Raw genomic sequence first — 12854 nt, forward strand, 5'->3', positions numbered from 1 at the left:
CTGGAATGCGGGATGGTGGTGCGTCTGCAGTCATACCTGACTGGGTAGAACACTGAGCGTCCTGCACTGAATCCAACAGGTTAGTGCTTGGGAGCACCGCTTGTATGGGGCAGGCAACCCCTACTATACCCCTTTAACTTCAGAGGATACATTCATTAATTAGCTAGTCATACAGAGGACTCACAAGGCTGTGTGAGACACAATGTACTCCAAATGATTCATTAAAAAACAAGTTATGTTCATGTTAAGTCTCAGAATGTTAAAAGTGATGATTTTGAGTGAGTGCATGTGTTGTGTGTAGTAAATAAAATGTTTTAAATCAGACTATTGTGTTGGTCTGGTCTGTTAGCATGGGATTGCCTATGTTTATTTGATAAAAAAATAAAACTGCAATCATTAGATTAATATGAACTGTTGTCATAGTGCTAGAACTTTTCTTTAGATCTCCGACTTCATTTCCTTTTTGTCATTATTTAGGATATGGGGAGTTATAACATTGAATCTGAATAATTTGATGAATCATTGAAATTGTTCTTCATGTAAAGTTAAATAATCATTCATATTTAATTTATTTAAAGATCTACTTGTAAAGGCCACATTTCCTTTGACAGTTTTTTTTCTTGAAAAGGAACGATATGCAATTAAATATTGTGTAGCTATAGTCACTATACTCAAGGCTAACTAGCGATTGGTCATTCTATAGAAAGGGCCCGGGAATAATGAGGAACAAGGGCAACGTGGACAAACGTTATGCGCCCGTGTTCCCGAACATCACCCATCGTTGGGGCCACCGTTTGCAGTTAAAAGGCTATCAGAAGAGTATGCCATTTGTTTTCAACCGGTAAATACCAGTTAGGCCTAGGTTACTACATGTGTTTAATCATTTCAAGGTTGGTTAAATAAATAACTTCAATCTGCTGAAAACGTAATGAATGATTACTAGGCAATACAAATGTCATAGGCCAATGAACACTTATGGGTAACGTGCTTAAATTGCTGTCTATGAATCTGTATTACCAAAAGCAAATCCTTAAGTCAATTCTTTTGACAGGAAATGCAGTAATTGGATGTCGGATTTTTTACGATTTGGCGAGAGTCAAGTAAAAAAACGTGCATTGGGCCAGCAGCACAGCTTGCACCTCAATATGAAGCTGTATGCCTATTTGAACATTCAATATTCTTGTTATTTGATTTATTCAATTGTATTATTCACTTCACATTTCAATGGACCAGTGCTTTAGAGGGTAAAGGCTTTTTAATCCATGTAATTGATTTTGAATGTGGAAGAAACCCATTGGGCCTATAGTGCGCTTACAACCCAGAGCACAGACGTTAATTCAACGTCTATTCCACGGTGGTTCAACGTAATTTCATTGAAATTAGGTGGAAATAACGTTGATTCAACCAGTGGCAAGTCTCAATTATAAAAATGACGTCCCGCCCATAGGTTTGCATATAGTGGGCTGCAAGTGTTTGGCAGAGAACAGCGATTTGCTGCCATCCAATGGGCAGAGGGCGTCAGTACGCCTCACAGAGCCTTGTTTGTTACATTCAAATTATTGTTGAAATTACTCTGTCATTTTGTTTCACCGTTATAGAACGGATAAATGTTTTGGACTCATTCTTTTATTTGATTTATTAACCTTTAGGATGATCACCTAATTACATAACCCCCATAGGCTAGGGTAGGCTTCTAATACAAAGCAGGGTATGAAGAGTAGCCAACAAGAGAGCGTAATTATTTTAGTTTTTTTGTCAGATAGGTTCATGTTATCATTTTCATAAATCCACCTAACCATGGTCACGCACCACAGGGCTAGTTACATACTTATTAAACATAAGCTACATGAGCCAACCTGCATAATAATTCACCACCAACACTTGATATTTAAATGGTCACTGAGCATGTTTCAGTTTCCATGCTCATTGAAGTTAATATACATTTGCACATGGAACAAAATCAGTATTGCAAATAGGACGTGTAAAAGTACTGTAGTTAAATAGATAAGCACACATAAAAACAGATTAATAATAACAAATATTAACTTATACAGTAACCTAGAATCAGTGACAAATCCAAGTCTTCCCCCTTGACACACTGTCACAAAACAAGTTATGAAACTGTCTTCCAGCAGGTGGCGCTATACATTTGCTTATATTGTTGTCTATAAAAAAGCAGATAGAATTAATTGCTAGTCAAAAAAAAAAACACACAGCCACCTTTTTTGAGATATGGAGGAACAGTCAGAATAACAGAATAATTGTTTTGGTAAATACATCCTCACGTGTCTTTCAGTTCCACTGTGTTATCTTCTTCACTCGCCCTCTAAGAAAAGAAAGGCTATATTTTAAAATCAATATGGACAATGAAGATAGAGACAACAAAGATATACTTTTTCAGGGCTTAAATGTAGACTGTTTATTTCAACAGAAAACACAACATTTGTAAATAACAGATAGCTGTGTAGGTATGAGTGTCAAACCTTGGCTTCAGCTATCTTCTGGACATGATCCAGAGCGGAGAACTCCGGTGAGGGGAAGTTAAGGGGGTGATGATCCACCGAGGACTCATGGGGCATCTGGACAGCATCAGGGGGGGAAATCCATGTTTTTTCATGGTCATTTCAGCAAGGTATTTGATGAAAGAGTAGATGCATGTCCCTGTTATTATCACAGGCATATCTGAACTGAAACTCACCAGGACAGATTGGGCTCGGAACAGGTAACTGAAGGGGTAGTGGAGCAGGTTAATGCAGGTGGAAGAGTACAGGTCAGCGTAACGCATGAGCTGGCTGGCGAACAGAGTCTGTCTTGAGCCACTCCGCAGCAGGCTGCCCATCTGGCCGTAGGAAAGATCCATCCTATAGGTCACCACCTGTAAGACACAAGACAGAGGCATAGTCACAAAATGCAGTTAGCCGCACATTGAAATACACAAAGCCAGACAAAAAAAAATCTCACTCAGGTGTAATTATGATAACATCTCAGATAAATATGCCTGGGAATCACATAAAAACCTAACCTTGGTGGACGGTGTGTGGATGTGTTAGAGCATTTCTCAGAAAGGGATTGTGTGTCAGTGGGCATGGTTTACCTTGATCCTGGTCTGAATGGCACTGATGTCTGGGCACTCTCTACAGCTACTGTCCAGGTGCCTGAGGGGAAAGGCCAGTCAGATTAATAAATGCAATACTAGACAAGTGTCACTCATAGAACAGAGGAAATGCCCACTCACTTGTACAACTCAGCTAAAAACACATCAAGACGCTTCAGCTCTTCAAAGAGATCTTGAAAAAAGAGAAACACTCGTCAAAACGGTGGCCTCAACTTCAAGATTACATGACATAACAAAATGTATGCAAAGTGGCCATGTGATGTCTGTGTATGGTATATGATAAGTCAGTGTTAGGGTCACTGAGGTCATGAAGAGGAAGTTGACCATGTTTGTACTTACGAGTCTTCTCTGTCCACACCTGCAACTCCTTGGCCAGCTCAGGCACCACCAGAAAGGTCTTCCAACCTTGCCTCTTCTTGGACTTCAGGATGTCCCCAAAGATGTGGTCCCCCACATAAAGGATGTCCTTCCCCTTCACATCCAGCAGGTCACATACAATGTCTGAGGAGCCTGCAGGGAGGAGAGACAGATGGAGGGAGAAATGGACAGATAAGAGGATGGAAAGTTGACGAGATGTGACGCCCACTAAAACCAAGATGGGTGAAACTGACTATTCCTCTCCCATCTTAATCCCTTTCTCCTATCTTCCCATTTCCTATCCGTCCCTCTTCCTAGAATATATTACCTTTTTTTAACAATATGAAAATGAAAAATTCTTGCCTCCAGAGTAGACTGTTCCATGCTGGAGGTCTCCAGTGTATGTTCCGATGCGGAGCTTCCCTGTGTTCTATGTTGGATAGATTAGAACATTTATCTAATTTTGTGGTGTGTTAAAGGATGTTTTCTACACACACCATGTGATGCTGAGTCAAAGGGCCTTACTGTGTCCACCTGTCTCAGCACAGTTCCCTCTGCAAAGAACAGTGGCTTCCTGGTATCCACAACGACAAGGTCAAAGAATGCACGCCACTGTTTCTTTGGGTTCTTATAAGAAAAAATATTGAAATGTTCATTACAATCAATGTTAATTTCTTCCCCAAAACCTTTTTCCTTAATTTGAAACTGGAGACACCTAGACTAACCTTGGCACCTGGTGGAGTTTCGAGCAAGTATTTCATGATAGCCTAAGGAAAAGAACAAAGACACATCCTTCATATGAAAAATAATACAATACAATGGACATCATGTATTGAATACAATGGACATCATGTATTGAATACAATGGACATCATGTATTGAATACAATGGACATCATGTATTGAATAGAAGGGGCATCATTTATAGAATAACATGGACATCATGTATTGAATAGAATGGGCATAATTTATAGAATAACATGGACATCATGTATTGAATACAATGGACATCATGTATTGAATACAATGGGCATCATTTATAGAATAACATGGACATCATGTATTGAATACAATGGACATCATGTATTGAATACAATGGACATCATGTATTGAATACAATGGGCATCATTTATAGAATAACATGGACATCATGTATAGAATACAATGGACATCTATTGAATAGAATGAGCATCATGTGCCATGAAACCATGCCACATTAACATCTGACCTCTGTGTAGTTGTAGTCACTGTTGGTCGCCAGGAATACTTTGGCCACCTCCTTAATGCGAGTCAGGAGAACAGGCAAGTTTGGCTGTAAAGAGAAGGAAGTAAAGGAGAGGGACATTTCCTCTGGATAGAGAAATTATGTCCAAAGCACTTTGACAATATACTGTATCCATAAAGGTTATCCAATATGGAACAGCAATCAATTGAGGGAGTTTCAAAGTTATTTTCACTCACATCTCTGATGACATATTTATCCAAATTCTTCAGAGTGCTTTCCTTCAGAATGCCCTATATGACAAAAAGGAGTCAGTCTTTACACAAAGACATACACACATTATGAAACAGTACTGTGTATGTGTCGGGATGGGGTGGTGTATGTACAGTATAATGCTGACCGTATCATGAACAAAGTCCATCGCATCTCGAACATCCTGGAACATGCTTCTGAAGGACATGAACAAGTCACCGTGTTTGAAGCCTTTCTGGCAGCTTGGATAAACACAAAAGCAGAGAAACGACAGTCACATTATTCACTTTTTAATTATTTACTATTCTCACAACTGTATTCTCACAACTGTTGTAATATTTGATACATTATGAATATGGTATTCAGGTGAGGTTATGAGATTATCTGTTTACTGTTGTGCGCATTCAGTTTGCCTACAAAATAGCTTTACACACATACCTCAATGGAATATTAAGGGTCAACGAGAAGAGGGAGGAGAAAAAGCTCCACTCACTTTACATATCTGCTGCATCTGGTGAAGAGTTCCACAAGGCAGCCATACAGATAGGTCTCTGTGGGAGGAGCAGGAGGGTGTTAAAGTAACTCTACATTACTTTATGTGCAGTATGACTGTACAGAACTACACAAAGTAATACTGTTGTTGCTACCTGAAAGGTTGAAGAGAGTGTTGAGGATATAGAAGCGGTCAGTGTTGCCTCTCTGAATGAAGTTGTTGGGGTAGTAGTCGTGGATCTTGTCCCTGTAGAGAAGGAAAGTATGCATACAACTAGCATTAAGAGTAATAATATATGCCACTCAGCAGACGCTTTTCTCCAAAACGACTTACAGTCATGCATGCATACATTTTACATATGGGTGGTCCTGGGAAGTAACCACATGACAAAAACATGCATACTGTGTACACACTCAGTCTGACAACCTCCCCAATAACAACAAACAGTTGCTATTGGAGCATTTCCAGATGATGAGTCATTGTGGGAGAACCCACTGAGCCAACAGATAACGTCCAGAATGCACTTAACCCACCAGCACCATCAATGACAAGACCTCTCTTTGAGTCTCATGACTATGTTACGACATCATTTGAAAATACCAGCATTTACACGTTTAGATTCTGTCAATTGCAGCTTTTGTAGGTGTGTTGAAGTTCGATCTAGAGCTGGAGATAGAAACATCCACAGGCATTCGCCATTGAAGCACCACTACGGTCTGCCTCACTGTAAGAGTATGAGGCAGAGATGCAGTGGATATTGAGTGGGATTGAAATGGAGCCGGAGCCTCTCGATAGCTTAGCTGCTGGTAGGGGATCCCAAAGGCATCTAAAGCCTGATTTATGAATGGAGGATGGGCAGGCCCAAGTTCCCTCTGTATACATGTCTAACTGAAGAATAATCAATAGTCTCACAATAAAAAAAAACAAGATACACAGTCCTACATACAACACAAACTCAAAAGGAACACAATCATGCAATAACACACACCTAAACACAGGCATAGATATTCATTAACACACACCTAAACACAGGCATAGACATTCATTAACACACACCTAAACACAGGCATAGACATTCATTAACACACACCTAAACACAGGCATAGACATTCAATAACACACACCTAAACACAGGCATAGACATTCAATAACACACACCTAAACACAGGCATAGACATTCATTTGAAAATCCCATGGCACCAGGTGCTGGATATAAATATACTTTTTAATATTCTTGAGCTGGCTACATCACCACTGGAAGAGTGAAGGATTCCAAAACAGTGATGCTATTCTGCATCCAATGAAATGTTTAGAAAAACCTTTTAACATTCCTGCAACACCTTCTAGTGCATCATGTTGCTTAATGAAACACAAGTTATTGGGGGATATTTTGCAGTGATTTGTCAGTCCTCCATGAAGGAATCAGGACAATGGGGGCTGTTGAAGGCTGATATAACGGCAGTATGTAGGCCTACTGAGACACATGCTCACAGCTAGATCTGACCAAGGTCAGGATCAAGCTCCCTTTGTCTCCAACATCCTCTGTTCCCCAATGCTGGAAGGTGGGCCTGAGTGAAAAAAAGTTTGGGAACTTCTGTGCTCAATGACTAAAATGTCAAATGTTCCCCGCTTAGATGACTTTGTAAAGCAATTGGGCAGATATGTTCTCAGTGACAGTTGACCCAAGGACAACCTTTTACAAAATGAAAACAGTATACTCAGAACAAAGTCATCACCACACACACACACACACACACACACACACACACACAATTGTATTTTCTGTGATGCTTCAACTCACCTTTTTAGAAATGTGAAGCCATGACTGCACAGCAGAATGTTTCCATTGGAGTCCACCTTCAGCAAGTTCCCATACATTGTATCAAACACCAGGCCACTAGGAAGGAGGGAGGATCGATTGGGATGAAAAAGAGGAAGAGAGAGAATGGGGATGAATAAAGTTATGCAGAGATAAGCAGAGAGGAATGGATTGGAGAGGACAATATTATATATTTTAGATGTGTGGTTGTTCTTGATACAATCAGTAGGTTACTTTTTATTTCTCCTCTATTATGACCGATCTTGTTATACTGTTTCCAGGCCTTTGGGGAAACTCTCTGCCGGAGGTCTGTTTGTACTGATTAAATTGTAAAATGTCAGATGTTTCTTCAGCAGTGTCACCCTGGGCCAAGGACACAGAAAATAGACTGCACCGAGCCACAAATGGTTTAAAAAAGAATGGTTAGGGTTCACTTCAAAAGTAGACTCAAAAGTAGACATGGTTTGCATCTACCCAATGTCTTTGTGAGTACCGGGTCACGTTATTTACTACCAAACGAAACATACGTAAATATAAACAGTATGTAAACGTGTGTGAGATCAACAGGATGAGAGAACTTACCGAGTGGGGAAGGTGGGGTCATAGTTGTAACGCAGTAGCTCATGGGGATAGCCTATAGACACCAGCCTGTCTCTGAGCAGCTCAAAGCCTAGATCCTCATAGTCAGGAGACTTATACGCTACACACACACACAGGACACATGAACTGTCAGTACATTCATTAGTGGAAATGTTACTATATTTGTATGCTCATATACTTCAATCTGTGAGACATAGCTACTAGATTTCCATATTTTCTCAAAAGAGCCTTCTTTTTTTGCCCTTTACCAGTACAAGCACATCTCGTTGTTGGAGTAGATGTACTGGGCTACTAAATGAACCTACCTGCCAGCGTGTAGTCCATGTCAAAGCCATAGCATTTAATGTTCTCCAATGTTACACTTCTATTGACGAACACCCTGTAATCAAAGGAAAACACGACTGACACTTGGTGTTTCTGGAGAGATTATCTAGGACACAAACATGGGTCAGTCGAGAAGCTGATATGGGTATGCAGAAGCTTTTCAGGATACCCAATCAGCTGTAAAAGGGTCATTTATAAAGACTGAATGGTGTGGGATGAATGTGGCTCGAAATCTGACCTGTTGGCTAAGACAGCTGCAACCTTCAAGAGTAGAACTCATTTTCACAAATTGACTCAACTTGCTTCAACATCAAATTGGTTGTTATTTCATTTTTAAAAGCCATTTAGTCTAATATTTCTCCAAACCATGGAAATCATTCCACTTGAGCTTAATGTGGCTGGTCAAATTGGGATATGCCTCACCAACTAAACTCTTGGGGACCAACCATTAAAGAATATCTTAAGCTACACAATCAGTCAAATCAGTTGGTAGTGCCGTAGTGTGCTCTATATCCTACAACACTACATCAATAGTTCCTTAACATCCGTCATCAAACCTGCCAACATGGGCTAGACACATTAAGAGTATCCGACAGTCATGCTAATCTAAAGGAAGGTCATTTAAGGTGAAGGCTTTTTTAATTTATGGTAATGACAAGGATTTCTGAGACTTTGTACCATTAGTCACGTACCATGACTAATGTATCATGATTCAACTCAATGAGCCCACTCTGCATTTGATCAAACTCTACAGTCTGTGGTGTCGTAGCAGAAACTGTGGTCGCACAGTTCACACGTTACTTCAGCGCTCTAGTATCTACCACACAGAACTCCCCTCTTCATTAACAGGTTTATATTTCAGTAATGGATGTCCTATGTAATAACAAAATCCATTTGTTATAACAAAAAATGTGTTAAATAAAAGGAGAGAAATAGATTGCTGTATTCAGAAAACTCCAGTGCTCTTAGCCCTACCATTATTGATTGTTCCCCCAACATAGCATTTAATTAGCTAAAGAGAGATTCATTTTGTTCAGTCATTCATGACAGGCTGACAAGGTAACCACAGAAGGGTTTCCTGTGTCACCAGGTGATATGGAGCCTCTGTCATTTCCCTCCTGTCTGAATGGCCTTACCTCGTCTGTCTTTCCCTCTCCAGCTCCTGCCAATAGCAGCCAGCTCAAACATACAGGGTTGCTGTTAATAATTCACCTGACAGCTCCTGTTCAGGAAGTGTGTTGCTAAAGAAGCCTCATGTGAGCGAACAATCACTCGGAGACAGTGAGTGTCTGGGATGTATGAACACGGTTACTGACGGAATATATCTGGTTTGAAGCACCCTATGAATGGTGGACACTGGCTGTAATTGGTGAAATAGTCTACCTAACACTGGTGTAAGAGGATATCGAATTGTGACCAAGTGTGTTAGACCAAGTGTGATTTACACCTGTATTAACTGAGAATTTGTATAAAGGTTATAAAATTTAAAGACCTGAGATGCTCTTCTCCTTTAGGACACAGACAAACAGCTGTCCCATAATGTGGAGGAAGAACAGAAATGGGTGATTCTTACAATCTAGGTCTGAAAGAGAAGGCCTCACTGAACTACCATTTCAAATCTCCACTCGTCTTCCAATGAGAGCAGGTAATATAAGAGTATGTCTACCAGATCTCTCTGTACATTGTCAGAACCTCTAGTGGAACCTCCTCAGCTCACAAGGACCCTTGATGACTTTATGCCTGAGGCAATTGCCTCTTCTGCCGAATGGTAAATCAGCCAATTAGTGTAGGCTACATTTTCAAAAATGTGCTCAAGTTTAAAATGCTCATGTAAAATATTGTAAGTACGTTTTCTCCAGTTAGGCCAAGTTTACAATAATTTTTCTTCAAGTTGTTGAAAAATTATTATATACGGGTGTACCTTAGTGTCTTCGGAAAGTATTTAGACCCCTTAACTTCCTCCACTTGTTAGGTTACAGCCTTATTCTAAAATAGATTAAATAGTCCCCCCCTCAATCTACACACAAAAACCCATAACGACAAAGCAAAAACGGTTTTTTACAAAATAACTGAAACATCACATTTACATAAGTATTCAGACCCTTTAGTCAGTACTTTATTGAAGCACCTTTGGCAGCGATTACAGCCTCGAATCTTCTTGGGTATGACGCTACAAGCTTGGCACACATGTATTTGGGGAGTTTCTCCCATTCCTCTCTGCAGATCCTCTAAAGCTCTGTCAGGTTGGATGGGGAGCGTTGGTGCACAGTTATATTCAGGGCTCTCCAGAGATGTTAGATCAGGTTCAAGTCCGGGCTCTGGCTGGGCCACTCAAGGACATTCAGAGACTTGTCCCGAAGCCACTCCTGTGTTGTCTTGGCTGTGTGCTTAGGGTTGTTGTCCTGTTGGAAGGTGAACCTTTGCCCCAGTCTGAGGTCCTGAGCGTCCTGGACCAGGTTTTCATCAAGGATCTCTGTACTTTGCACCATTCATCTTTCCCTCGATCCTGACTAGTCTTCCTGTCCCTGCCTCTGAAAAACATCCCCACAGCATAATGCTGCCACCATCATGCTTCACCGTAGGGATGGTTCCAGGTTTCCTCCAGATGTGATGCTTGGCATTCAGGACAAAGAGTTCAGTCTTGATTCATCAGACCAGAAAATCTTGTTTCTCACTCTTTAGTTGCCTTTTGGCAAACACCCAGCCCGCTGTCAACTGCCTTTTACTGAGGAGTGGCTTCTGTCTCGCCACTCTACCATAAAATGCCTAATTGGTCGAGTGCTGCAGAGATGGTTGTCCTTCTGGAAGATTCTCCCATCTCCACAGGGGAACTCTAGAGCTCTGTCAGAGTGACCATCAGGTTCTTGGACACCTCCCTGACAAAGGCCCTCCTCCGCCGATTGCTCAGTTTGACCGGGCGGCCAGCTCTAGGAAGAGTCTTGGTGGTTCCAAACGTCTTCCATTTAATAATGGAGGCCACTGTGTTCTTTAGCACCTTCAATGCTGCAGAAATGTTTTGGTACCCTTCCCCAGACCTGTGCCTTGACACAATCCTGTCTCGGAGCTCTACGGACAATTCCTTCGACCTCATGGCTTGGTTTTTGCTCTGACATGCACTGTCAACTGTGAGACCTTATATAGACAGTGTACATTTGTGTACATTTCCAAATCATGTCCAATCAATTTAATTTACAACAGGTGGACTTCAATCAAGTTGTAGAAACATCTCAAGGATGATCAATGGAAACAGGATGCACCTGAGCTCAATTTCGAGTCTCATAGCAAAGGGTCTGAATTCTTATGTAAATAAGGTATGTTTGTTTTTATTGAATTTGTAAAAATTTCTAAAAACCTGTTTTCGCTTTGTCATTACGGGGTATTGTGTGTAGATTGCTGAGGAAATTGTTTTATTTAATCAATTTTAGAATAAGGCTGTAACGTAACAAATGTGGAAAAAGTCAAGGGGTCTGAATACTTTCTTTAGGCACTAATGAAAGGCATAATGCATATTATACTACATCAAATAACTCACTTGTGCTGATAGTCCCTGTTCTTCAGCATGGGTACATCGAGCGAAACGCTCGGGTCTGAAGTAGGTTGATTTCTCACAATCCGAGTCGGATCCTCCATAGTCGTCGCCGTTTCAGCCTCTCTAGAGAGGCTACCCATATCAGATGCCACTATCCCCCTCAGCATTAGCTGTCATCTCACTATTAGCCTACAAACTGGAGAGGCATTTAAAGTTGTAGAATATGCAGATGTGTTCATAAAGAGTTTCTCTACACGTCAGTAAACAACAACCACGCCCCTTCAAAAACTTCGTGACTCGGTAGTTAAGTGGGTGTGGATGCTCTGGGACCTACGCATCTTCCCCATGAATTGGTTGCACGTACGGCTGGCTTAAAACACCGATAATATGTTATCAGACCCCCACACACTCAGAGGGCGACGCGCGTTTGGCTCGAGATTGCAAATACCAAGTTTTCTGAGATCTGAACAAAGCTGAAAGATTTTCAAAAACAACACACAAATTAATGACTTCATACTTTTAAAGCAATTACTTTTACATTAGGATATATAGTGTACAAGTCAAAAGTTTAGACACATACTCATTCAAGGGTTTTCCCTTTATTTGTACTATTTTCTACATTGTAGAATAATAGTGAAGGCAAACTATGGAATAACATATATGGAATCATGTAGTAACATATATGGAATCATGTAGTAACCACAAAAAGTGTTTTCACTCTCTTGACATTCTCTCAACCAGCTTAACTTGGAATGCTTTTCCAACAGTCTTGGAAAAGCATATGCTGAGCACTTGTTTGCTGCTTTTCCTTCACTCTGCAGTCCAACTCATCCCAAACCATCTCAATTGGGTTGAGGTCGGGTGATTGTGGAGGCCAGGTCATCTGATGCAGCACTCCATCACACTCCTTCTTGGTCAAATAGCTCTTACACAGCCTGGAGGTGTGTTGGGTCATTGTGCTGTTGAAAAACAAATGATAGTGAGACTAAGTGCAAACCAGATGTGATAGCGTATCATTGCAGAATGCTGTGGAAACCATGCTGGTTAAGTGTGCCTTGAATCCTATATAAATCACCGACTGTGTCACCAGCAAACTAACCCAACACCATCACACCTCCTCCTCCATGCTTCACGGTGGGAACCA

The 12854-nt window shown here is 40.8% G+C and overlaps 1 protein-coding gene across 1 annotated transcript; it reads right to left on the bottom strand.

Annotated features, from left to right (window-relative positions):
- Positions 1–1240: 1240 nt before the first annotated feature.
- LOC115204171 (cytosolic purine 5'-nucleotidase) lies at positions 1241–11957 on the bottom strand. Its single transcript, XM_029769543.1, has 18 exons — positions 11714–11957; positions 8163–8236; positions 7840–7957; positions 7240–7335; positions 5593–5684; positions 5439–5496; positions 5094–5187; positions 4933–4986; positions 4700–4783; positions 4198–4239; positions 3998–4099; positions 3836–3902; positions 3455–3625; positions 3236–3287; positions 3095–3155; positions 2699–2875; positions 2484–2579; positions 1241–2326 (listed from the first exon to the last, which is right to left on the bottom strand). Exons 1-18 carry the CDS (start codon positions 11875–11877, stop codon positions 2282–2284), a joined length of 1647 nt encoding a protein of 548 aa, XP_029625403.1. The 5' UTR covers positions 11878–11957; the 3' UTR covers positions 1241–2281.
- Positions 11958–12854: the final 897 nt, after the last annotated feature.

The sequence above is a fragment of the Salmo trutta genome, chromosome 12 (genome assembly GCF_901001165.1).
Source record: "Salmo trutta chromosome 12, fSalTru1.1, whole genome shotgun sequence".
NCBI lineage: Eukaryota > Metazoa > Chordata > Actinopteri > Salmoniformes > Salmonidae > Salmo > Salmo trutta.

Coding starts and splice junctions, on each gene's coding strand:
- LOC115204171 (XM_029769543.1), bottom strand. CDS start 11,877: ATGCTGAGGGGGATAGTGGCATCTGATATGGGTAGCCTCTCTAGAGAG. Junction 4,784..4,932: donor ATAAATATGTCATCAGAGAT/GTGAGTGAAAAT, acceptor TTCTCTTTACAG/CCAAACTTGCCTGTTCTCCT. Junction 3,903..3,997: donor TGCTGAGACAGGTGGACACA/GTAAGGCCCTTT, acceptor TATCCAACATAG/AACACAGGGAAGCTCCGCAT.